General features: G+C 36.5%; 1 protein-coding gene across 2 annotated transcripts in view; it reads right to left on the bottom strand.

Moving 5' to 3' along the window:
• Nucleotides 1-27,854, bottom strand: part of LOC127962600 (protein AF-9-like) — a 46,649-nt gene that overhangs the window by 10,446 nt on the left and 8,349 nt on the right. For both annotated transcript variants that reach the window (XM_052562226.1, XM_052562225.1), the window contains exons 3-7: nucleotides 8,531-8,613; nucleotides 8,238-8,381; nucleotides 7,210-7,248; nucleotides 6,273-6,401; nucleotides 3,255-3,833 (exon numbers count right to left, since the gene is read on the bottom strand). In XM_052562226.1, the coding sequence (XP_052418186.1) occupies nucleotides 3,255-3,833; nucleotides 6,273-6,401; nucleotides 7,210-7,248; nucleotides 8,238-8,381; nucleotides 8,531-8,613 (974 nt within the window). The remainder of the gene's footprint in view (nucleotides 1-3,254; nucleotides 3,834-6,272; nucleotides 6,402-7,209; nucleotides 7,249-8,237; nucleotides 8,382-8,530; nucleotides 8,614-27,854) is intronic.

The following is a 27,854-nucleotide window of genomic DNA, read 5'->3' as shown; positions in this document are numbered from 1 at the left end:
CTTTTTTTTTTTTTAGAGCTAATGAAAAAGCAGCTTCCATTAACATAGACACGGTTTCAGCTTGCGGTGACATGCAGACCACCAAACTAAAACGATGCACTTAACCAGTGGAGCTCAGAACACACACATCTGAATTATTAAACGGGGAAATGTATGTTAAATGCTATTACAAGACTAAGTGTGGTGCTTAAACTGACATGCAAAAGACTTTCTGAATGCATGTAAGCAGTAGGCTTTTTTAGAAAAAAAAAAGATATATGATATATAGTTGAGGTCAAACATTTTTATGAATCATTATCAAAATATTTTTTTTTTATATCGACCTAATTGTCAATATGCTCATGATGACTCTTGCTGTGTAGTACAGTATATGCTGCTCCATCTGAAAGCACATGAAAATACCACATTTAATAAACGGCTTCCAAACACACTTCATAACGTCAGTCAAGTGTTGAAATAAATCCTTATGTGAGATGATGTGGCTTCTTACACAGAATAAGGCATGCAACATATTTCATAGTATTCTGAGCAGTGATAAAGGTTATGTCGATTATCATTGCATTATTATATACTTTATTGTAAAAAAATATATAATAAGACGAACTCAGATAAAACATATTGACGTAGTCGTGGGTTTATTAGTCACGTTGAATCAAAGAAAGCAGTTAAATCTTCTGTTTATTCAGCAACTGCTATAGGGATTTCCTGGGCTTCTTCTGCGAGGCGTATTTGGGGTTTCAGCGCGACAGTGCCCTCTGGCCTTTTGATGGAGATTTACTGCTGATCACAGAACCGTGCTTCACTGGAAGATATGCATGACAATCGCAGATTCTGCCTCATCGCGATTTATCACCTTTGCGATTTAATTCCGATTAAGCGTGCAGCCCAAGTAAAAAGCTAAAATGAAAGACCTTCTTCATGTGTTTCACGAGTTTAATGGAGGCAAAGCAGGTGGTCACTAGCAGCACAACACAGCTGGTCTGTGGCTTTACGACCATCACCTCTGCTGTGGTGCCATAAATCTAGAAGTGGCTCTGAAACTGGCAACTGCTCGGCTTTAGGACTATTGTCTCATTCCCTTCAAGCTCTTGAAGCTCTTCGCTTACGGAGGACGTCATATAAACAGATTTAAGGATTGGGTTACGTCCACCCCCCACTAGTCTTTACTCTGAGTGAGATACACGGCAACATGCACTTTGGATTTGGCAAGTGACTGCAGCACTTAACTTCCTTTAACCTGTACTTACATTTATCTTGTGTTAAGTACACTTTTTTTGTATTATTTATATAATATCACAGCATTTATTCATTTTTGAACTAGCTTTTATTTTTATAACACATTTTTACATTTCTGTTTAGCTTTCCATTAAAAAAAATAATAATAATCAGTTAGCTGCCAAGGGAAGATTTGAACCTATTTTAACCTATATTAAGCCAGTACCAGAAAATAACTGCAAAACATTAAGCATATGTTTCATCTACCTGTGCATTTAATCAGTCTATTTGCTTATATTTGCTAGTTATGGTTTAAAAAGTGAGAAAAACCCCAAGCAAGACGATAACCATAACTACCACAACAACTACAATATCATGACTACTATTGCATGTTCTGTACAATATAAGTGTAGAAACTACCTTATATTTACAATGGTTTGCTATTCAACCATCGTAATCCCCATGGTAAATTTTGATAGAGAAACCAGTTATTTTTAGGACTAGATGCTGCCGACAGCAACAAAGAGGTAAATTTTCCATCAAACTGCCCATTTAGCATTTTTATGTCCATTCTGTTTCTTAAAATAAAACTAGACCATTATTTACTAATGCTTGTTAAAGTTAGAAAAGCTAAAAAATGCAATTACAACTTCCTCTTGCAAACCACTCTTTTACTGCTCTTCTAAAGGCAGAAATAGACAGTTAGTGGTCATGTTGATCAGAACAGACCTGGTGACCCAAAGAAAGCAGCACCTGGAATTCGTCAGTCGTCATAAACACTGAACTTTCTTTCTTTCCCTTTTTTTAAGGAGTGAGTTTAAAGGAAAACCCTTAGCTATTCATGGTGTCCTTTCCCATTCTCTTCGGGTGTCATAAAATCATAAATCTCGTCTCAGCACTTGCCTTCAAGCCAATAAAACAGCCCCCGTTTTATGAGCTTCTCTCTTGCTGAAGGTAAATGAACCTTGCCACTGGTGACACTAGCGAAGCTTAAAACATTCTAGACCTATACAAACTACTATTACGATCTTCATATCTGGGCAATTGCCAGTTGAGCAGCATAATTTTGCAAGCTGACTTGTGATTGGCTCGCCTCATGCCTGGCAGCGATTCAAACACACAATCAACAATACTATCAAATTATATTGGTACAACATCAGTGCTCTTGTTTTGAACAAAACCCAAACAAACCTAAAAAAAGAATCGTTTGACCAGCTACCAGACTTCCTGTCCTGAAAAGCTGAGAGGTCTAGCAATGGGCGGCACTGATTTCCTGCACCCAACCCAGACAAATGGGGCCTCAGCTCCTGGACACCCACCAAGTTTATTAGATCCCCTCTTTCACCAGACCGCCATTATCACAGCCCTCTAAGAGCCTGTGTCTCAACCTTTCTGTTTGATGTTAACAGACAACCCCACGTCCCAGAAAAGGTCTTTGCTAATAGTCAACCGCATCATTCAAACACAAAAACTCACACCAAAAACTATTGAAAGTCATTGTACTTTTCCATAAGACTGGGGCATAACAGATTTTTTGCAAACCTATACAATGACTATGCATTGAACTAGGGATGCACAATATTAAAATTCAGACCGATACCAATTGACTGATTCATAATTTCATAAATGGTCTACATTAAAATTCCACATTTAAAAAATAAAACATTAAAAACTAAAAGCAATCATTTAAATGCAACAAGTTATCATAATATTATTATATAATAATATTATATGTATATAGAATTTAAATTAATATGCATTTGCCACCAAAAATATTTTTCCATTCACACATCAAAACTAGATCAACCGATGCATATAAAAAAAATGATAAGCAGTATGGTACCAATATTTTATGGATTCCTGTAGTGCCTTAAACAATCATTACAAGGCTTCAGTTTGATTATTTTGCTACTAGCAAACTTTATTTCCATAAAGGTAATGGTAAAGCTCACCTAATGCTTACAGATATTACAATACCTGGTTTGAGGGACAACTAACCAGCAGTTATGTTCAAGTATAATGATTAGAAATGTACTCACATCTGATCTTGTGAATGTGTTGTCATCCATGTCCGAGTCATTCGGATCCAACACATCCTGGAAGGGCGGTAACGCTGGCGGTTTTCTCTTCTCTGAAAGTTCAGTGTTTTGTAACCTACTAGGCCGGATTTGCGGCTTGTCTTTCAAAACCTTTTTATCCGTATGGTGGTGCTGTAGCAAGGCAGGACAAGCTTGCTGCTTTTGCGAGCTCTCTGAAAAACTGCTTTTCCTTTTTTTGGTAACATGGCCTTCACTGTCCAACACAGGCCGCCGTTTACTCTGTCCCAAGCTTGAGAAGCTACCATCCGATGACCGTTGCTCTTTCGACGTGGTCTTGGGCTCCTTGAATCCCATTTGGGGAACGGGCCGATCTTCCTGAATTGGTTGATTCTCTTTGGGTTTTTTAGAATCTTTAGAGAGTTTTCCAGAGTCCTTGCTGAAATCTCTGAAGGCACTTTTGGACTCTTTTGAGTCTTTGGAAGGCTTGTCCTTGTGGTCCTTAGATGGTTTGTGGAGCTTGAGGGAGCTGCTGCTGATGTTGTTTGTGGTTGTAAGAGCACTGCTGCTTTTGGACCCGTCCTGTAATGAGAATTCGACAATATTAGGAAAGATAAAGCCACTTACTTTGAAGGCTATGCAAATAATCTTAAAAAAAAATGACTGTGACGGCACCATTTTACAGTGATGATATATGTTCTTATGATAGTAGTTTTTTTTTTTTTTTAAAGACATTAACCCCCATTCAGCAAGGATACATTCATTTAAAGGGAAACTTAACCCCAAAATGAATGAAAATTGAAGGCCGTAAGCATCCTGCATTCAGCTCATATTCTCCGAAATGGTACTAGGGTGATGTGGGGAGAGACAGAGAAGACGAATTGTTGAATAAAAAATTATTTTTGTTGTTTTCTTTTAATTCAAAGAGTATTCTCATCGCTTCATAACGTTACGGTTGAACCAATCATGGCAGATGGACTATTTTTCAATGTTTTTCATACTTTTCTGGACCTTTCACAAGCCTCCCGGTTTTCATCCAAAATATGTTAAATTGTATTCCAAAGAAGAACGAAGCTTTTACGTGTTTGGAACAACATGGGGATAAGTGATTAATGACAAAATGTTCATTTTGGGGTGGAGTATCCATTTAATCTAAATTGACAGGAAAGAAATGTATAATTTTATAAAAGACTTCTATTTCAAATAATTGCTTCAAAGAAAAGAAAAAAAACATTTAGCAGCACAACCATTTTACCTGTCATAAGAAATGTTTCTTGAGCTCCAAATCAGCATATTAGAGTGATTTCTGAGGGACACTGAAGACTGGAGTAATGGCTGCTGAAAATCTGACTAACCAACCACAAACTTTTGAATGATAGTGTATAGCACAGCCATATTCATATACCATAGTATTTACCTGGTCAAAACCCATTTCTATACATTTTGTTAGTGAAATGAAGAGTACTATATAAACAACTGCTATAAATATTCAAATGTTCAACTTTCCTACCATTATAATTGACAAATGATGGGTGTGCTTAAGCAAACAAGCAAACCCAGATGTGAAGCATTTCCATAAACAATTTTTCAGAAAGATCCTAAAAATAATTTCACTGGGGGGAGGGGAAACTCTGAGCTATCTGGGAGGAAACACTAGGCTGAAGCAACAAGCCTTTGGTTGACTTTAATGACAGGGTTATCCAATCTTCAGGTCAAGATAACCAGCCCCTGTCAATAAGTCATTGATGCAGTAAAGCAGTCTAGACAGAAAAGGTGTTACAACCTGCCCAGACTACCTTTAAACTCAACTTATATTGTTCTACCTGATACAGAAATGGACTAAACCTTTTTTTCACTCTTTAAACACATTGAGAACAAAGGTAAAATGGTTTTAATTGGCTGTAAAACTACAGAGACAGCAGTGTCCATGTCAAATGCATTTATGCTTAATTAATTTTATGGATAGTCTTGTTACATTTACAATCAGTTATAATCAACATGCTACAGTACATTTTGGCAGCACACAAAGGAGTGGAAACCTCTATTGAAATGAATTACCATCATCATAATGACCAGCGCCTATAAGAGCTTTTTGCAGCTAGTGCATTTTGTTAACGGCAAAACATTACGAATATTTATCCAAGAAAAGTCAAATTTTGCATTCATCAATGTCACAATAAACTTTTCCAGGAATTATAATGGTTGGCAATCAATCAACCTTCAAAATCTTCAACCATAACATTAAATTAAGTGGAGGAAGGGGAGAAGGACAACAAAGCGCAGATTGTCGTTTTTGTTTTTGCTAAAGCGCCCGGTGTAGAAGTGCAGGGGAGGTTGGCTGCGAACGACCCTTGATCTGTCAGTAATCCATCACACGCAAGGGCCTGTTTAGATTGTGAACTGTTTCCATGTGCACTGGGGACTCTCGTAACTTCACTGTAAGAGCTAGCATACAAAACAAGCTCCTTAGCGGCTAAGTGATATTGCACAGGAGACTAGAATAAATCGAAAATTGAAGAAACGTGGCAGCGTGTAGTCAAGCAACATTTACTAGCATTCCGGCTAATGTGGTTTAATAGATGCATGAATAAAAGCAGCAGCGTCTGTGGGTTTCAATTATCAATTTGTTTCTTTTAATAATGATTGTTTTCTTTAATTAAAATGCCATTACAGGCTGATTAACAGGAATGCATTGGAACACTGTAAACATGGTACTGTATGTCTAGATACGAATCTTTTCGCACATGCAGAGCGCCGTTGTAACGGGACACCTGGTGAGTTCGTTTACGTCATCGGAATGCTAGCATGTGCTTTCTCAGCAGCCAAGAAATGCTCGACTTAAGCCAAGTTTCACATCTTTAAAATCCTTGGAGTTAAATAGCCCCTAACGTCTTTCAACTTGCCAAATATGCAGGATTAAGCAGGACTCCTTGGAGGAACTGGGAATTTTTCAAATGCCAAACAAAGTCATGCAAAGTTTTCCCAAAGTTCAGACTCTCAAACTCGGGGATCCACACTCACCTTTGACCCTGGGAAAGACTTGCTCTTTTTCACATCAGAGAAGGTCAATGTTAATGAGCTGCTGGGTAATGTGGGCAGCTTTAGATGCTGCCCGAACAGAGAAGTAGAGCCCTCCTGCATTACCATTACCTATGAGACAAAAGCCAAAGGAAAATTATTTGGGCTTCAGGGAAAGCAGACATAATACAATGAATGCGCTCACTGGTTTTAGAAGTGGATGCAGTCATGTAAGACAGTTATTATACAGAAATACTTTGATGGCAGACTTTCCTCAGGCATTTCATAATGACCAAAACAGATCGGTCTCCTGGTTAAGTCAATTTATCCCATCTCATAATGCCAAGTCACATTACTTTTTCAATGTGCATTGTGGAATTTATTCGGTAAACATATTTCCATCGTAGTTTATGCACATTTTTTCTTGTCGGATAAAAACTTTATCTTGCCGTTTCCATCCAGCATTTTTTATGTAATAATCGAAAATGAGCATAAAAATAGCTCGATGAAAACCTAGCTATTGATAATTTTACAAATTGTAATGTTTAATGTTCTTTTAAATTAATGTTCTTTTAAATTGTAAAAATATTTCACAGTATTACAATTTTACTGTATTTTTGGTCAAATAAATGCAGCATTGGTGAGCATAAGCAACTTTTTTTTTTACAACAAAAAACCTGCACAGCTTTCAAATGTTTTTATATGTTAGAATCTATTATTTTTATCTGTTTACTGACTTGAGGTGCCATGTTACAAAGTGCAACAGGAATGTTGTTTCAGATGCATTGAAGTTTAGAACAAAAATTTTTTTTGCTCATTTAAAGTAACGTGCAAGTCAATCATTCACTATACGGAATGAAAATAGGGTCAACTTCTGTTTAAAATACTGTTGAAGTTCTGTTAAACACAATGAAACATTGAAAATGGAGTTTGTCCTTACTTTAGAGTCCTCTGAAGATCTTTTGTGAGGATCCCGTTGCTGTCAATGACAAAGTATAGATATTACAGTCTAAAAATATAGACTATGAATTAACACAATCCACCACAGACACACACTCTCTCTCACACACACACTCTAACATCTATTTGGCTAAAAACACTCTGCTCACTCCTGGCCTGACATAACGACAAAATGCCTTTCATCAGCCAAAACAATCAGGTAAATTGAAAAGGACCTTCCTCAGTCACCACCTCGCTAAATTGATATTGCTCTAGTGAATGGTTCTCTCTTAATTAAAACAACTTCCCGTACAATGTTTGCCAATAAACTGTTTCGATTCCTGCCAGACAAGCACCAAAGGAAATGGTGTCATAGCCCTAGCAGTAAAACATTCAAATTACTGGAATGAGGCAAGAGAGGGCGAGCTAAAACTGCACAGAGGACCCTCACAAGAATAATAATTTATTTAAATATGTCTTAAGGGTTAAAGTGTCCCAGTTCACGACTGCTGGTGGAACTTCAAAACACATCAGAGATCAACGAAACCAATAAATACAAGCCAGTTGATTCATAAAAAGCGTGTGGATCCCTTGGCACTGAGCCAAAGACAACTCCGGTTTCCTCTAGTGATAGATGGTCAAGTTAAGACTAGCCCAATCAAATCCTGTAAAGTTACTTATTGTCTTGGTTGATGGGAACAGTAATTCCATTAGGACAGATTGCCTGACAAAGGCTTTCATCTCTGGAGGACTGTTTGCTAGGACTAGCAGAGACAAGCAGCAGGGGACGTCCTTGCATTTTTCACCTGTAAAAATAGGGGACGTATTTTGACTAGTCGTTTCCCCTGCATGGACACTTTTGAGATTTAATGACTAATTGTGGAACAGTTACTAAATACAAATATTTTCTCAACCATCAACAAAGATGTACATTAGCTCTGAAACTGATGTCACATGACTCCGATCCTTCAAAAGCCCGCCCATCTCATTCCCTGAGGTAAGCCACGCCCATCCCCAGGCGGTTCGTACCCCTCCAGCCTTGAGCAGCTTCCTGCGGAACTCTTCAGTAGGATTGTTGAAGGTGAGCTTTTCACAGCGGAGATGATTGACAGGTGGGTGACCCTCCAAGTGCAGGAACAAATCGTAATCAAAGCGCACTTTTTTCGGTTCTTCCTGGTGAAAAGTGACAAGAATGTTACATTAACTCAATGCACATAGCGGTTTGGATTGGTTTAATTTTAGGTTACAGATTAAACATGCTATTATTGAGATCATAATTCACAATTACAGGTTTCCACAAAAGAAAGGTAAAACATTAGTACCTTATTTTTAAAGTAAACTTCAATGGGCAAGATAAACCCAGCGTATCCAGACTCTTCAACTTTATATGGTGGATCCTTGCACACTGAAAGAGAGAGGGAGAGAGAGAAAAAGAGAGACTGATGGTTTAATTTTAGCATGGAAATCAATACTTAACGCAATAAGGCACAAATAGGTGTTGCTATATTGTAAATATATAATCATAACTATAGAGTGTATACATGCACAAATCCAAATATTCCATAATATTTTCATATTTGAGATGTATCCAAATGCTAAACAATTCTTAATTATGTAATTTAGGCCAAAAGTAGGCTTAAAACTTCAATCGCGTTCCAATGGTGACACAGAGGCGGGCACGCTTATGTTTGGTTCACTGTATTTTCTTTTGATAAAAAGTTAGCAATGCTGGAACTGATATACAAACAGAATCAGCTTAAAACACTCCTATTGTCTTATTAATAATGCATCACTGTAAAAAGTTGTACACTTATAATGAAAACAAAACATTGTGCTTTTGTAAAATAAAGAAAAAAAAGAGGATGTTGCTTTCTGGAGTTTTGTTTCTCTGAACAAATTAAGTCTCACAAAAATAAACTTTAATTCAGCATATTCAGGCTACGTTATGTCCTGTACTGTTTTCTCTTGTTTATCTGTTAACTAAATCAAATATATTTCAAGTATTTATTTCTTGTACGTACTGCAGATATATATTATATTATAATTTAACAGAATATTTAGTATTTTCACATCTAGGTAGAATTAGTTTTTTTATTTGTACACTGTCTGTTCCGAATTATTGAAAAGAAACCTAGCATAGTAGATTTAGGGTTTTCCCATTTTGTGTGTGTGTGCATGTATTATATATATAATCTCTTATGCTCACACGGCTGCATTTATTTGATCAAAAATTCAATGGAAGTATTAGTAATATTACTACCATTTAAAGTAACTGTTTTCTGTTTTAATATATTTTAAAAATTGTATTTAATTATAAATAAATATTCATAGAAATTATATATTGGCATATATATTTGGAGTTTTCAGCTGCCATCAATCTTCAACCGTCACAAGATCCTTCAGAAACCATTTTAATTTGTTGATATGTTGTCAAGAAATATTTAGAATATTCATAAGAACACGATTTATTTAAATTAGAAACAAATTTTTTGGGGAATTTATAAAATGTCTTAATTGCTATTTTTGAAAAATTTAAAACATCCTTGCTCAATGAAATTATTAATCCCTTTCCAAAAAATGACACAGCAGGTTTTGTGAACAATAGCCTTCAGTGCAAGTAAAAATACATGTTAAAGCATTGCAATAAACTCCCCATCTCCACTATCTCAAGGAGGCCTTCTAAAAAGGTTCACAGCCTCTCCCGGGAACTTATTAGCATGTAGACTTGCTATTTAAACGACCTGGAACGTATGACACATCTTCCCTGATTAATTGCATTATTTATATGTCTTTATGGCCAAATCCTTTGTGCAACATAAAAGCAATGGGCTTCCATCTTGTTATTTTAATTTATGGCCTTCATCAAGAGACACCACTTATAAAAATAAACTGCTCTAAAGCACATTTGGTTTTGCTTACACAAATCATTCATCATCATCATTTCAAAACACTAAACCTCCTCAGTGAATAAATTATCTGCACCAACACTTTTGTTTTACAGCGATGCCTTGCTATTCATCAGATACATCTCAGCCTTTTTTCTCTCTCTTCTACACACACACACACACACACTCTTAGTGACAAAAGACAAAACATCAGCTTTGGTCCCAATTAGACATTTCAGGATAAACACCCAGTAGTTTAGGTCAGGTGACGTCCCATGGGAACACTTGTTTGTCTCGCTCTCCAAATCCCAAAAGGGCTTCTTAACAGCATCACCAATTAGTCAACATGTACTGTTAAGCGTTATTGGTTACAAGGACACCTGCAGACAATGTCAAATAAAAAGAGGAACTTGTTCTTTCCTTATGTTATGAATATGATGAAACACACTCAATATTAAACTGACAATATAGTCAGTTTTTGTTTGATTATTAATCTCAATCTAAGATCACATACTGACTTTGAAGTCTTCTTCAATAAACCTGTAAACCCAGGACTAAAAAAAAAACATTGAAGACATACTAGTTATTTTCTCAATGGTTTAGCATGCTCCTACTGACAAAGCTCTATAACAATCGGTATGCTAAGGTTTCGTAGCAAATGAACCCCCCCCCCCCCAACCCACCGCCCCAACGCTGTGTGACGGCTCTAATGGCCAGACGATGACTGACCTCGATCCTAGGTCGCCGGATCCCAAAACAACATCCGCTATACAAATATTACAGAGATTGATTGCCGTGCCGTGTCATGTTTAGCTATCGTCCCTTGCAAGGGTCTCTTTAGTATGGTGCCTTCATTTGCTCCCACTGGCAGTGAGAAGAGGGAGAAAACCATTATGGGATGTTCTGCTTGTAAGAGGTTTTCTCAACTGCATATGATTCCTTAGCAATTCAAAACAGTTTGACAAGCATAACTGCCAAAAATCAAATGGCATATGCTCTCATTGGAGGCTTGTTTTTTGCACAGTGACACTTATTTGAAATTTAGCAAATAACTCTTAGGATATGAATCTCACTTTTAGAGGTGATTATGAGATTAAATCTGCATAATCACCTGTGAAAGCCAATGCATAAAAAATAAACTCTGTGGCCATTCATGTGGTGTATTCCAAACACAGCCCAACATGTCAAACATGGCATTTAGGTGATTGGCTCAAAAATTCATCAAAAAGACTAGATTTCAAGCCAGAATGTCATTGCAAAGGCTACAATATCTCTCTCTCTCGCTCTCTCTCGCTCTCTCTCTCTCTCTCTCTCTCTCTCACACGCACACACACAGCCTGAAGCTCTTACTAGGACAACAAATCACAGAGGTTGCTAACTCCGAATTCCACAGATACACTAAATGTGATTTTTAAAGGTGATTAACTATTTTAAAATGTAATTCTTTTATACAGTTTGGTTGGGTGAAAGTTTCCGTTTGACTTAAAAACTTGTGTAAAGTTGGCATGTTATGCATTGTAAAAAAAAATAAAAATAAGTTCATTTTTGCAATATTAGTGCATTAGGTATCTAAAAATAAAAGAACAATTTTTACAGCATTTATTTAGTATAATGCTAATTTCTAAATAAACAACTAATGTAGTCAAAATTAAGATTACTAATTAATTCAGCATTACATCACACTGGGATGGTGAAAAATGTAAGATAAAACCATGACAGGATTTAAGATGTTCCTTTTTACCTTAGAAATTTTTTTTATCCTAACATCTTTATTCTATGAACACGTTGTGTGAAATACCCACTTTTACCAGTCTGCAAATCAGTAAAACTTTCAAATCTTATATAAACCCCATATCTGACACTTAACCTGAGGAATCCTCCTATATCTTGCTCTTTTTTTTTCTAACCTATCCATGTCTTTCATGCTATTAAGCAGGTAAAGTCGATCCACCGTAACTGAAGGGAAAACAGAACTGAACTTGGAATCTGGAGTTGTTATCTCAGCTCTAGATCTTTTGCTTGAGATGAAAAGGTCATTTTACACAGGGATTGGTGGGGGGGGGGGATCAGACAGACTGTATGAGTGAAGTGCACAATACACTCATTGACCTCCAACAGGAACTCAGCCAAAAGCTACAGCACAACCAGAACAGAGAATCAACTGCACACTTTTATTGGAAACGGCCAAGAAGAGTTTTTTTTCCCTCCCTCCTTTGCACGCACACACACACACAGCATTCCAATTATTAAACAATGCCAGTCAGAATGCATTTGCCCTTTCCCCGAGACTGGGTCATAATGAGGGTTGGCCGGAAGACACTGAGCCAAATTATAAGAAAAAGACAGGAACATTGCAACAACAACAACAAAAGCACACTGTAATCACAGCATAGCTACACTAATAGATTTATCAGTTTTACCTCACTTTACGAACCCTTAATGTATGAAATGAAATGCTGTGCTATCAATTCATATTATATTTCCAAGCATATCCAAAGCATGGTAGCACTGAGGGTTTGTGGGAAGAAAATTCCACTTTGCCTCAGATTACAATCTTCTATCTGATCCAAAGATTCCCCAGTACGATAAACGTCAGTAGTACCTGCAGCATAAACAATCCCCCTTTACAGCAGACCACCTGGATGGGGTTCAACCAAGGCCAAATGCTCAAGCCATAAATCCCCTTTCATGCTGATAAACTAGAAATGTAACTCAGAAATTATTAACAGGGATTTACTGCTGAAAATTAAATCAGTGCAGCAAGACACACAAAAAAGCTGTTTCTAAGGCATGCACTGTATGCATAACCCAGAAACACATCTGAAGTCTCTGTCCAGTCCAGTACAGACCAAAAGTTTGGACACACCTTCTCATTCAAAGAATTTTCTTTATTTTCATGACTATGAAAATTGTAGAGTCACACTGAAGGCATCAAGGGCTATTTGACCAAGAAGGAGAGTGATGACCTGGCCTCCACAGTCACCGGACCTGAACCCAATCCAGATGGTTTAGGGGTGAGCTGGACCGCAGACAGAAGGTGCTAAGCATCTCTCGGGGAACTCCTTCAAGACTGTTGGAAGACCATTTCAGGTGACTACCTCTTGAAGCTCATCAAGAGAATGCCAAGAGTGTGCAAAGCAGTAATCAAAGCAAAAGCTGGCTACTTTGAAGAACCTACAATAATGACATTTTCAGTTGTTTCTCACTTTTTTGTTATGTATATAATTCCACATGTGTTAATTCATAGTTTTGATGCATTCAGTGTGAATCTACAATTTTCATAGTCATGAAAATAAAGAAAACTCTTTGAATGAGAAGGTGTGTCCAAACTTTTGGTCTGTACTTTATGTGACCCTGGAGCACAAAACCAGTGTTAAGTCACTGGGGTATATTTGTAGCAATAGCCAAAAAAAAACTTGTATGGGTCAAAATTATAAATTTTTCTTTCATACCAAAAATGGAGGATTAAGGATATTAAGTAAAGATCATGTTCCATGAAGATATTTTGTACATTTCCAACCATAAATATATAAAAATGTAATTTTTGATAAGTAATATGCTTTGTTAAGTACTACATTTGGAAAACTTTAATTGTGATTTTCTCAGTATTTAGGTATTTTAGCACCCTCAGATTCCAGATTTTCAATTAGTTGTATCTCAGCCAAATATTATCAGATTCTAATAAACCATAAATCAATGGAAAGCTTTTTTATTCAGCTTTCAGATCATGTATAAATCTCACCTTTTTGCTAAAAATTGAGTTTACATTTCACAATTATGCTTCCAACATGATATATATATATTTTTTTTTTTTCATTTCAAATTTCTCACATTTTTTTGTACTTTCAGAACTGTGGGTTTATAAAGAAAAGTCAGAATTGTAAGTTTATGGCCTTTTTTCACAGAGAGGTACCAGAGGACACAGAGGTTAAGACAGGATTATGCAATAGTTCAATAAGGATATTTAAGCAATTTTTATAAACATGCCACAAGAAAAGCAATACTGGTTTGCATCTTGAGACAAAACAAAGGCACTGCCATATTTTAAGATCAGTTAGTGCAAGTTTCTTTCATCTGAATCAACTCAGAGTTAAATTTTAGTCTGGGATTAGGCCGTAGACCTCACTTGTACCAATTCATACGATTTTTGCAAAATCCTGCGTATTTTAAGAGTTGTACAATTCGTATGAATTTGTACGAATGTCCTACACCTTACCCCGCCCCTAAACCTACCCATCACTGGGGTCTAGACAAATCATCTGAGTGAGGTCGTACGAATAAGTATGAATTAGCCATCTCATAAAATGAATACGAATTGGTCATGAGACAGCATTGGAATTCTGAGATAAAGTTGCTATTAGCTTTGTACTATATTTTTCCTCGTGGAAGAATCATAAACAAATAAATGAATAAATAAATTAATTTATAAACATATCCAACAGACTTCTATTCTTTGCATTCTAGTTTCCATTCCCATTAAATTAAATAAGATGTTTACCATGATTCAAATGTATTGAAAAAAAAAAAAAAAAAAAGTGGCAAGATATTTAGCAGGTATTTTTTAAGCTTGCCATCTAATTTAATGTAGGTTTCACACCTGTAGATCGATTGTTTTGTTCCAAAACAGGGATTCAAATTATTACAATGTTGCTTTTTATTCTTGGTGCGGTTCACTTTCACACGGCAAAGTTTCTCAGTGGACCGAAGTTGTTAATACAAGTCACATGTGAGTAAACGGTCCTCTCATTGGTCAAAGTTCCATTATTTATTTTCCAGAATTCCGCTCATCGTTGTCATCCTTCATGATGAAAAACAACAGCTTCGAGGGCTTAGTTGTTGTTGTTTTTTAGATGTTATTATATTATTTATCATTTTGGTTGGCCTGGCCGTGTGTCACTCAGAAAACAACAGGCCAATCAGAAGAGAGGCTCATGAATATTAATTAGACAGGCCCAAATCGACCTTTTCTAAGCAGATCTCTTCAGAGAGGAGCTGTAAAATATATTTAGATGGTTTTTGGTACCTATACCGCAAATATATAATTTTAAGGACATTAAATCCTAAATTAAAACTCCAGAAAGGTGTAAAATATGAGACCTTTAAGAGCGCCGAACGAGTTAAACCAGAAGCATTGAGGTGACTCCAGCCTCATTAAAGAGGAGATGGTAGCTTGCAATCGCACTGCCCTTGCTGTGACTCAAGACTCATAAAATCCTCCCATTCATTTTCATTTGAGTGCTGGCTGACCTGGAATAACAAATCATTTGTGATGTGAAATAGGTCGGTCCATAATTGGTCCCAGACTCAAGCACCTTATTGACAGCAGCCAAACTCTTGCTAAGACCCTACTGCTACTCCAAAAGTAATGGTGACCCGCGCTGACTGCCAGTGCTTGAATGGAAAAACTAGCCTCTTTATATTACTACAGGAAAACTCTTATATCATTAGCTTTGTTAGATGCTTTTTCCATCTAAATATAGAAGGTTTAAGCAGGTGCCCTGAGAATGCTGAATCAAAAAAGATTTTGGCACTGAACTGCTTGTATAAAAGGGAGGTTTTTAAATCTCATTAAGAAGGTTTGGAAAGTAGAGAATAAGCACAATGAATCAATCAACAAAGCATTTGAGGAGGCAAGTCTTTAGCAGTTCAAAACAGAGTTCTCACACGGTGTGCTCACCATCAGCTTCAGACAAACTGGCTCAACCTGCCAGCAGAATTTACAAAATTGCACACAAACAGGCTGAGAGCAAACCTGGAAAATGCAAATAAATTGAATAAGAAGTCATGCCTTTCCTATTTGGTTAAGCATTATCAAAAGCCACTGCAGACTTAAATTTTCAGATGCACTGACATTAAAATTCTGCTAAAGTCGATAATTATTTTCATGATAGTGACAATAACCAGTAAAATGACACACACTAAAATCCTAAACTTAATTTGCCTAATTAAAGAAAAACCAAAAGACTAAAAACTAAAATAATTTGTTTAAATAGCAGTCGACCAATACTGATTTTCTGTTAGCCGATATCTTAGAAAGCAGGAGTTGCCAATAACAATACAAGAACAAGAGAAATGAGCAGCCAATAACTGATATGGCACCAATATATTCAGCATATATAAATTACATTTTCGAATTATTTGAGCTTTACACTAAAGAAAAGATAAATAGACTGGGTGAAACATGCGAAAAGGTGGTACCGTGGCAGAGTTTGCCATATGGGAGCACTGTGTTCACACACAAAGGTGTAAATTGACACCTATTGCATGGGAACCACTGAATGTCACCAAGTTCTCAGGTTGTTTGGACATGGTGGTTTACTTTCATTCTTCATTTTCACAGCACATGCTCAAATACACTGTAGCCTGTTTTCCCAAGCATGGCATACTTTGCCACCCTGCAAAAACGAGAGACTGATTATCGAGAAATGCTCTCTTCAGACCCCCATCATCCAACCACCACATTAACATCTGCTTCAAGTACCCTGCCCCCATGGAGCAACACTTCAGCCTGCCATTTCCCAGCTGTGCTTTCTCAAACTCACAATTCAAAACAGGGGGAAAAACTGACCCTGGATCTTTGCTCGCTTCAAGGCATGTTTTCAAATGCATTTCAGCAGCGCCAAGACGCCATGGGTCACGGAAAGTGTCCAGCTTAGGGGCTTTGGTAAAAAATTCCCCAGATGCTCTGTTGAAATCCAACGAGCTGCGTCCTGCTCTGTGAAAATCGTCCTGGTAAATAGTCAAGAGCAGCTCTGCTTGCAATTACAGCTGCTTGAGGCCCTCACTCGAGCACTGAGGCTTGACACTGGTGCCGTTTGTACTTCGTTCTGTGTGCGGGTCTGTTCAACACTCACCGCTGACGAATGGGTGAAGTGATGAGAAACATGATGAGAAAGCAGTCAACAGCCAACCTGACTACATGTTGTGACCATTTAATGTTCATGTCTTTGAATAGCTATGAATCTCTTTAACAAAGAAAATTCCATTTATACATGTGCTGACACAAAAATAGGGCTTTATAATACCGTTTAATTCATTTACATTCATTAGGGATGAAAACTACAAAACAACAGCATTTTAAGTATTTAATAATCTAGGTTAATTGTAATTTATACATATACTAATACATTTTTAACATAAAAAATAAACTAACGTCCCAACGTTAGTTTTTTTAGGTTTAAAAAGGAGACTCATACAGTATGCTTACCATTAGCACATTTATTTATTTTAAAATACAGTAATGTTGTGAAATATTATTACAATTTAAAAGAACCCTTTTTTATTCGATTCTATTTTAAAACGTAATTTATTTCAGTGACAGCAAAGCTCAATTTATACTTATTGTAATATCCTGATTTGGATTATTTTCTATTAAAAGAAAGAAAAATAATCGTACTCACTTTAGAATTTTAGTGTATATAATTTATTATTAAAAATTAACATTAGTGTATTAAGCTATTATAAACAAACATGAATGACCAATAATTAAAAATTCTATTGATAAATCACAGATAATATCGATCACAGTTAGTTGATGTCTGAAGCAATAATCAATGTTTACAAATAGAACTACTGTGTACTGAAAAATGTTACTTATTTTTTCTCCATTAAATTAAAAGCTTTTTTTCTCGTAGACTACTTGTGTAGAGTTTTGCATCTTAAGACCCTGCACAGAAAAACATAGAAGTATTTTCTTTAGTAAACAATCTAGAAGTTAAACGCTAAAACCACATAAGAGCCAGCACTGTTTGTGAAGCAGGTGGGCTTTAAATGTCTTCAAGTTGACTCTAGTAGCATCTAAATATACTCCAAGACTCCACATAGCATCGCATCGATTGTGGTTCACAGAATGACAAAACAAGCAAGAGAACGAAAAACCAGTGACATTACGAAAACCCTGTGCATGCTGAACTCAAGCTACATTATAAGAATTAAGTGAAACTCACCAGACTGTATAGAAAGCTTAGGGAGCAAGCCCCTTTTTCCAAAGTCATCTTTGCAAACTAAGTGGAAACATAATACTACATCTTGATTCAAAAGAATAGGTAATAAAAGTAAATATACACAGACTCTGAGGCACCGTAACCCTGTAATGCAAAATGTGAATGCATCAGGATTGAAACTTGCCCTCACAGAAATTCACAAACCCTTAACGAATGCAATTTCCTGCTCTATCTATAATGTGTGTTTGGGGTATAATTTTACTTACAGACATAATGAGTCAATAAAATGCATTGTGGTGCGAGTAGTATTCCACCATCACAATAAAACCTTACCAGCCAGACAGAGAAAATAACAATAAAACATTTCTACCCTTGACTAAAGGACCAGACATTCCCATATGACTTTTACTATTCAACCACATCCAAACCTTGGAATCAAGGTCTAAATCCCAGTAATTGATCATTAGAGGTTGTGAAATAGCAACACCTACCCTCTTTTTAACCCTTCCTGGTAGCCCTGCAGGCATTAACTAAGAAGCATTAACAAGAACCAAACTAGTGTGCTCACTTCTGTTAATAGGCACCATGCTAAGCTGATCAGTTGCAGGGTAGAATTTCACTACGTTTCTCATTAAAACGCTATTTAAAAAGACTCTGACTTGACTGATTTAAATGGTTTTATTTCCTGTATGGTGCTTTTTTTTTCACCTCACCGCAGAAAGCTCTGCAGCTTGTCAAGGCTTTGTTTCCCAAAGGTAGACTTTATTTTAGCCCGCCAGCTGAGCGGTCATCAACTCATCATCAGCAAGAAAGGGCTGTTATGCTCTTATTTTTATATGGTGCACAAAATCACTTAGTAATCTGAACAAATGCATTTAGGAATCCTGTTTGAATTAAGGATAAAAGATCCTTAAATGTATAAAGTAACTAATAAGTAAAATTATTTCATACACCGTGAAATCTGTGGGGCCTCTGCACCTAATGAGACCAGGCTCCACCCACAAACAGTGATGTCATATGTGAAAATTGCAAGAGAAGGAGAAGTGGTGCCATTATGGCAGAATAATCCCTCTCTTCTTCTCAGCTTACTCATCTTCACCAAACAGTTTCTTTATCTTTTGGTTTTCTGTTATTTAAAATACAATCTTTTTCCATTGTTGGTCAATCTAGAACTTATTTCCTGAGAATTGATGCACCTTACCTATAACTTAACATTCATTGAGAGAAGTATATACAGTTTCATTTCACCAATGAAAAATAATATGGGGGTGAATCATCATTTTCCTGCATTGTTGATTCAATGTGGGCAAGTATGATGTTGTAAAGGCCTATATATTTTGCATAGACAACAGACAGGCATTCATGTAGTTTGCAATAATGTTTCCCTTATTTACATCTATTGTTATCTAATGAAAGGGAAGGTGAGTGAAAAGAGGTAAAAGAAAGGGATATAGTAGGAGTGGAGACAAATTAAAATGTCACATCACTTTAAAAAGTGTTATGATTAAATATAACAGACAAACAAAAAGATTCCTGAGAAACAAACAAACCCAAAAATGTATGCAAAATTTAAAACAAAAACCCCAAATAAAAACAAAACCCTATAATAATGATAATAAAGCCTCTATTAATTCCTTATAAATTTTCCTTCAAACAATATTTTTGTACCATTTCCTGTTTTCTAGGGGTCAAACTAGGGGTGGGCGATATCTCGATATTTAAAATATATCGAGATATTTTTTAAACACGATATGGATTTTGACATATCGTATATATCGATATGTTGTTTATATTTAATTCTGATTCCGCCACTTTGCTTCTTTGCCTTCTCTGTGCTGTGCTCGCCCCCGCTCGCTCGCCCCCGCCTCCTTGCTTTTGTCCCCACTCCCTTCGCGTGTATAGAACTAGTCTAAAAAACAAAGTCTAAAAACAAAAGGACAACTGGCTCCATTATATGGAGATACTTTGGTTTTAAGGCGTAGGACGAACAGAAGGCATATGTCTAACGTAGGGCCCAATGATTTCCGCGATGCAGAAAACGCGGACGGAATCCAGTCATAAAAACGGTATTTACAGTTTAACGCGGAATGTCACGGAATTGGTTAAATTTTGAATGAATTATCAAAAGTAGGTCATGCACTTAAATCAAATCGCAATATAGACTAATATCTGCAAATATTAACCCAGAAAAGTCTATTTAAATATGAATCCTGCATGTTCTGCGTGTCTGTGTCAACGAATGGCGCAGAAGCGCGTCTTCATTCATTAAACACACAGAAGCGCGTGATGCTCGCGCTGATTTCAACGTCTTTCCTCTCACTGATAAAGATGTGAACACATGAGGAACATCTCCAGAACTGAACCGAGAGTCACTTCATGAGCATCTGACCATTTGATTTGAGTAAAACTAGCTCATATCACATCATAGACTGTAGTATCACATACACAGAACTGTAAAGGTAAACCCGTCAAAATAAAAGTATTTGGCAGAAATATTTTACTATTGTTCAGCAGAATGTACATAGCCCACTACTACTATTATTAAAATGATAAAATGATAATCACACAACATTTCTTCCATGTTTTATTTTTAATAGTAAATCCCCTTTGTTTACCAAAAAATAAAGTTTGCTTAATTTTAAATAATTAAAAGATAAATTAAATAAATGTTTTATGCCTTCATTTGACAACCAGAAAAATGTAAATACACAGAATTTCTGAAGGGAAAAAATTTCACATAAGGCTATTTTAAGATTTTTTTAAACTAATTAAGTTGTTTTTATGCATTTAAATAATTACACATGCTAAAACACAGAATTAGGTAACAATAAAGCATATGGTGAAGAAAAAAAATAAAACGTTTCATAGGGCCCTAAACATGTAATATTTGCCATATTTGTTTTTGCAGTAGTTTTAGGGGGGTTATTTTTCCTGTAAAGATATCGAGATATATATCGCATATCGAGATATAGCAAAATATATCGAGATATATTTTTTGCTCCATATCGCCCAGCCCTAGGTCAAACGATTAATCGCATCTAAAATAAAAGTTTTTGTTTACATAATACATGTATGTGTACTGTGTATATTATGCATCTATAAATACACACACATATAGTATATTTTGAAAATATTTACGTCTATACATTTATATTCTTATATTACATATAAATATATTTAATATATTAACAACACGTTTCTTAAATATATACATGCATGTGTTTGCATCCATATATATATATATATATATATATAGTGCAGTGATCGTTTACGAACCGAGTAGCGAAACTGCAAACGTGTCCTGTGTGGAAGCACATTGAGTCCGTGCTGCACCACATACATAACGCACACGGACTGCATACACACTGCAGACGGAGTATGTGTGAAACAGGCGTGAGCAGAGCCAGCTGGGGTCAGCGGGGACACAGTGAAGGTTGTACCAGTGGGCCCTGTTTGAAATTGTTTAATTTGTATGTTCTTTATTGTTATTCATTTGTGCTATTTACACAATGTTTAAGTTTTTAGGTGTCAAGGTACAGAAACCAAATAATTAAATGTAAAATAGCACTGGATAGTCTTCAATGTAAAAATTAAATATACAATCAAACCTACATTTATTCAGGCACCTTCAACATTTCTCACATTATTACAGTTTTGCTATATATATCAAAAATTATATCTGGTGTCTGAATAATTTTTGGTTTTACTGTTAAAACAAAGTTATTCAGTCAAGAGCAGTGAGTGATTTTCATTTTCATTTTCTTGGATTAACATTACAGCAGCCAGCAGCTAAATTAGGCGCGGTCACTTTAAGAGACGATGAACGAATCCAATATAATACACATCCCATTTTTTTCCTCAACTGTTTACTTTCACTTAAGAAATAACTGACAGTTTTTTCAAGCATAATTTCCAAGGTGGATATTTTGACCTATTTTGTCTGTATTTGTCGGCACAAGAGCAAAAATAAGCAAATTCGATGTTCAAGTGTTTTGAGACGCCTTTCTCTGCGTGAGCCCTGAACACCATGGTGTTGAATTGGGCTCTTTCACATCTTTTTGTTTGTTCAAACTGTGATTTGTATTTGTTCGTTCAGTTGCACGAGGGACTTCGAGGAGAACTTTGCAGAAGAGAGCACGGTTCAGTGTCGCTGTCCGTGATACGCGGCTCTCTCTCTCTCTCTCTCTCTCTCGTGCGCACCGAACACAGCGCGAGAGTGCTGAGAGTGATGCTTTAATGTTTAAATCGACAAGCAGTAAGGCTTAAAAACACGTGAAAAAGATAAGCTTTTGTGACGATGCACAGCAGTGGTCCGTCAACTGTCCCAAAGCTCCCGACCCAACTTTGAGAATATATTAACGGCGATATTTTTTTTTTTTAATCGCCCGATAAGGGTCTCAAGTTAACGCAGCACATTAATGCCGATAACGGCCCACAACTTATTAGGATGCGATTAATCACCATTACTCATTTGACAACACTACTTTTTTCACTAGTTTTGTCTTACTTACTGGTTTGTATGCTTGGCCAGTATTCTGCACAATTTGGTAATATTGTAATCTGTTATAGTCATGCCAATAAAACTATTCGATCGTTTGTTCTGACTTTGAGAGAGATAGATGGGAAAGACACAGACACCATTCGGACTGTTCTGGGGTTCATCTAAATGAAAGATCAATTCCCTTCAGCAGTTCAGGTCTTTTCAGGTGGAATGAATTACACTTCACTGAAATAAATGGGGATATTGTTACTTTGTACCTCAAGTTCCACTTTTGTGCAGCAGCTCCTTTGAGAACGAGTAGGTTTGATACTCTTTTAGACTGTCTTAAGAAGCTCTGTTTTCTTCGTGGATCAAAAGGTTCTCGCCTAAGGCATGACAGCAAAGGAGGGTGGGCACGGAGAGATGATGAAATCATTCAGCCTACTTAACCTGCATTGATTTCAGTGTACATGCATCACTTCCTGTTAGAAAAGTAATTGGACGTCTTTTAATGAATGAAGAACATTAGACTGGAGGATTAATACTGTGGTTCCCAACTGCTTTTGAATAAATCAATAAACGGGGGCCTTTGACATCAACAAATAATATAGAAAGCATTTAAAAGTTAAGCCTGTTTAACTAACTGTACAGTTACATGGTCTGCTACATTTTATTATTTGTATTTAGTGTAGGTTTTCCTCCTGCTGTCTTCAGAACAGACCTGAGACCCATTTTTGGATTGGGCCCACCAGCTGACAACCACTGGTTTATAATAAGCAAATAAATAAATGACTTCAGGGTAAAAATAAAAATGTACAATGTTAAAAATGTTTTTTCTTGGGTGAAAACAGAATATATATGGATTTAAAAAAATAAATAAAAGGAATTTTATTTAATAGTTAGGTACCTGGCAGCACCATGAATTTTTTTTTTTTATTAAATATTTTGACTAAGTGTATTGTGCTTTAAGCTTTAAGGCATTAAAATGTAACACTCTCAGCTCCATTTATCAAATTTTACTATATTAAAGTCCAAAGATTATTTTTTATATAGTATAATATTAAGATAATTGAGCTCATGAAGAGGAAAAACGTACAGTTACAATGCATTTTTATTTTTTATAGCAAACTGTGGAATTTATGACAATTCAGGCAGCGTACGGTTTTCCCTGCATGTTTTTGGGTCACCTTACACTTTTTGCTTTCTGCCAAGTGGACAATGACCACAGCAGGATTCCCCCTCAGTGAGAGCACAGAATTGTGGGTCAGATTTCAGGCTCACATCCCTGCCAGCAACACTGTTACAAATTAAAGTCTCCTTGTGCTAGAAAAACCAACAAAAACAGTTCAGTGTTTCCTGACTGTGCCTAAAATCCTGCACAACAATCGATTTTTAAAGGCATGCCGTGGAGATGATGGCAGAATGGAAAAGTGAAAATCAATCTTTTCATTTAACCATGTTTGCATGCGAATCGGCCACGGCGAATAAATCAAAACTCTTTCTGAATAAAGAAATCTTCACTACCAACACAAAGGATTTTGATTGAGACCGGCTTCATTTGTGATTTCACTCTTGCTTGACATTTGACACACTGTTAACACTATTTGCGATAGCAATAGCATTCTTATTAGCATTTTAGGTTCTGCCAGATGACTCGCATCTTCTTGACACCTGATTGGACAAACATGACTTATGCATTACATGCGCTTTCGTAATCCGGGAACATAAATGCAAGAGGAAACTCAGGCTTCCAGGAGTGCAGCAAAGAAAAGACAGAGCCAAATGCTTTATGGCATGCACACATACAAGGCAAAGGAGTGAAAGAATTGCCAACAGACAGCCCTTATAAACCATGCTTCAATAAACCACTTCCTCCTCCCCGTCTCCCCTCTCACCCCCTTTGACTCACCAAACCCAGGGAAAATCAGCATTTATGGCCCAGTTCCTGTTTTGGACTGCTGCTCACAAGCCTCCCCCCTGCCCTCTACTTCATTCTGTCTCTCCCTCCCTCTTCCGCTCCTTTCATGCCAGCATAGTCTGGACTTTCATGGCTACAGAGCCCTTTGTGCATCACCTATACAAGGTGGTATCATTTCTACAGCATCGTAAAACAATTAGAGGGCCGTTCCTGCAGTCTTGCTAAACTAGTTCCAAACTACCGTCTGCCTTGTGTTTCTTGAATAAGTGTTTTAAAACTACTGAAAGCACTGCTGTCCAAGCAATCATTAAATATTAACCATTGGTTGAATTTATGACTACATCACATGGTAATGAACGGATGGCTGCTGGAAAAGAATAAGGTCTTATTTGGAACTGTGGTCATCGTTTATATATTTATAAAAAAAAAATGGATTGGAGGAGATCCAGATTGAAGATGATATTTATAAAAATCTGTTCAAGGTAGGATTTTCTATAGTTTACGTAACTTCTGAACTCATTATCTGAAATATTAAATTTCTTCTAAACTATTACATTTAATCTGTGTAACTTCTGAACTATTAATTATGTGGATTTCGAAATTGGCATCATGTTTTTTATGTGTTTGTATGTTACTGTATGTTTTTTTATTATTATTTTTGTGCGGTGATGTTAAATGTATTTGACTAAAAAAAATAAAAATAAAGCACTGCTGTTGTCAAAGGTCATATTTCAGGGAATAATTGGGACGGCTGTTTATTATATGGCACACAATGTTTATGGATCTGTGAATGATTCTCACAAGTACACATATGATTATAGAACACTAAAATAAGTAAGTATTGACACACAAATATTAAGGGTAGGACTAATAATCTTGAAATAGCTGATATTACACTTTAAAATAAATTAAAAATAAAATACTAAGTACAAAAATCTATAGTTTTAAGCTCTTTAAGTGAAAATAGGAATTAAAAATGTATGAAAAATCTGAAAAATGGACATTCATTTTAAGATTTGCTGAAAATTACATTAGACAGTGTTATTTAATTATTAGCATTAGCAAAGATTAACCTTTAGTGAGCATTTGGTGATGCCAACTATAATCTAAATGAAAAAAATATTTAGCATTCCAGAATTTTTTTTAAAAAGTGTTACAATAATTGTTATTTTATTTGTTTTCATGCAAATAATTGATTTATATATTTAGATTACAATGATATTTATTTTAATATCAAATAATCCTATTATACAACATTAAGTCACATTTATGCATTTAGTGTTGTACACAATACATCTTTTATATATCTTTACTGTAATAATCAGAAAAAAAGGATTATCAATATTGCAAAATTAGAAATGTGGTTTGGTTTAAGTTATTTGGTTAAAAAAAAAAAATTCAGCTAAAAAAGCAGTTTTTGACAAATAATGTGCTGCAAAACCATTTCTCAGATATTTTTGAATCTCCCCTTTCATTTCAACAACAACAACAACAAAAAAGTACTGTATTGAGATGTGGTGACTGTGGAGGCCATCTGAGATGATCTGACAGGGATGGACATGGTCAACAACAACATTTAGATAAGATGTGGTGTTTAAACAATGCCCAATTGGTACAAATGGGTCCAAAGTGTGCCAAGAAAAAAAACACACACCATTAGACCAGCACACTCATTGCACATTTTTCCAGTTTTCTATTGTCAAGGTTTGGTGAGCATGTCCAAATTATAGCCTCGATCTCCTGTTCTTGTGGTCTTCTGCTGCTGCTTCAAGGTTTGACGTGTTGTGCTTTCAGAGATGCTCTTCTGCATAGCTCAGAAGTGTTTATTTGAGTTACTATTGCCTTTCTATCAGCTTGCCCCAGTCTGGCCGTTCTCCTCTGACCTCTTGTATCAACAAGGCACTGAAATATACCGCTCACTGCATATTTTCTCTTTTTTTGGACAATTCTCTGGTAGAGATCCCAGTAGAGCAGCAGTTTGTGTAATACTCAGGCCAGCCCATCTGGCACCACCATGCCACGTTTAAACAGCTCGGTTTAAACTCCAGCAGATTGTTTTAACCACGTCTACATACCTAAATGCATTGAGTGGCTGCTGTGTGATTGGCTGATATTAGATACATTTGAACATTTAACGAACAGTTAAACAGGTGTACATAAGAACGTGGCCGGTGACTGGGCATTCATATTGAGCTCTATTGTGCATGCATGATATTCAAAATAGTGATTTTTTACAAGCCACAAACATGTGAGATGTTAAACGGGTCAAAGTATGCACTGGCAGCAGCCATGCCTGCACTGTTTAATGATATGTGCATGGTTAAAAGATCACTGCGAGTTCCTTTGCAGGGAAGAGTTTTGACAGTCAGGCATGATTGGAAATAGAAATGTGTGACACTTACACTCCCAATTGGCAGAATTTATTCCACATGTAGGGGGAGACATATCATGCAATACAGCCAGAGAGACCCAATTATTTTAGCTCTGTGTATGTGTGTGCGCGTGTCGCCGAACAAGAAAATGACAAGACTGCAAGATGCTCACAGCTCACCATGCCAGAAATGAAATCACAGTTAATGACTGCTCATAAAATGTACAATCATTTCAAAAGATTACATTATAAGAATGCAACCATGCATGGAGATATACTCGGAAAGACCCACTGCTCGTATTGTGTTTGGAAATCTGTTAAATGTGATGCACAGAGGCAGCAGTGCTTCCGAAACTGATGTTTTTATCCAACAAATTGAAGCAGACAGCCAAGCAATTCACTGAGAAACAAAGTAGACAACTTCAAACATTCAGCAATGGAAAAAAAAAATAAAAAAAAATGTTTTGGGACAGAACTCACCAATCAGAAATACTTATCCATGTGTATACAAGTTACCTTATTAATTTAGATGTCACAAATTTAACATCATCACCAAAACATACAGTACATTTTGCAAATGCATTAAGCATTTCACAAGTCAAACATAGGCCTAGATTTTAGAGACAGTAGCAATCCGTCTCTCAAAGACAAAAAGGCACTTCCCCGATATCGCCCCCACGTCTACAATTTCATAAATCATACTTTCTGTCATTATAAAATTCCTACGCTCCTCAATTCCACTCTGCAGGGAGTCAGTTCATCTCCTTCCCAAGGATGGATCGCTTCCCGTCGAGAGGAAAGGGGTCTGGCAAGCGCACAGAAGAATGGGGCGGAAAGGAAGGCAGCCCCCACTGACATCTAAGCTGTACCTTGCCTGAGGAGGGCTTAAATTCTGTGGTTTTCTGTGCATATGCAAGATAGGAGACTAACACAACCAGAAACTCCTGCTCGGGCCGAGTCAATGAGCGGGCCACAAACTTAAAAGGCTTTGAGAAGTCTCAGGAAAAGATGCCCACAGGCAAACATGCTGACCTGATCATTACGGGACC

The sequence above is a fragment of the Carassius gibelio genome, chromosome B7, assembly GCF_023724105.1.
Source record: "Carassius gibelio isolate Cgi1373 ecotype wild population from Czech Republic chromosome B7, carGib1.2-hapl.c, whole genome shotgun sequence".
NCBI lineage: Eukaryota > Metazoa > Chordata > Actinopteri > Cypriniformes > Cyprinidae > Carassius > Carassius gibelio.
The sequence above is the reverse complement of the archived record's forward strand: the minus strand, read 5'-3'. Positions and strand labels throughout refer to the sequence as shown.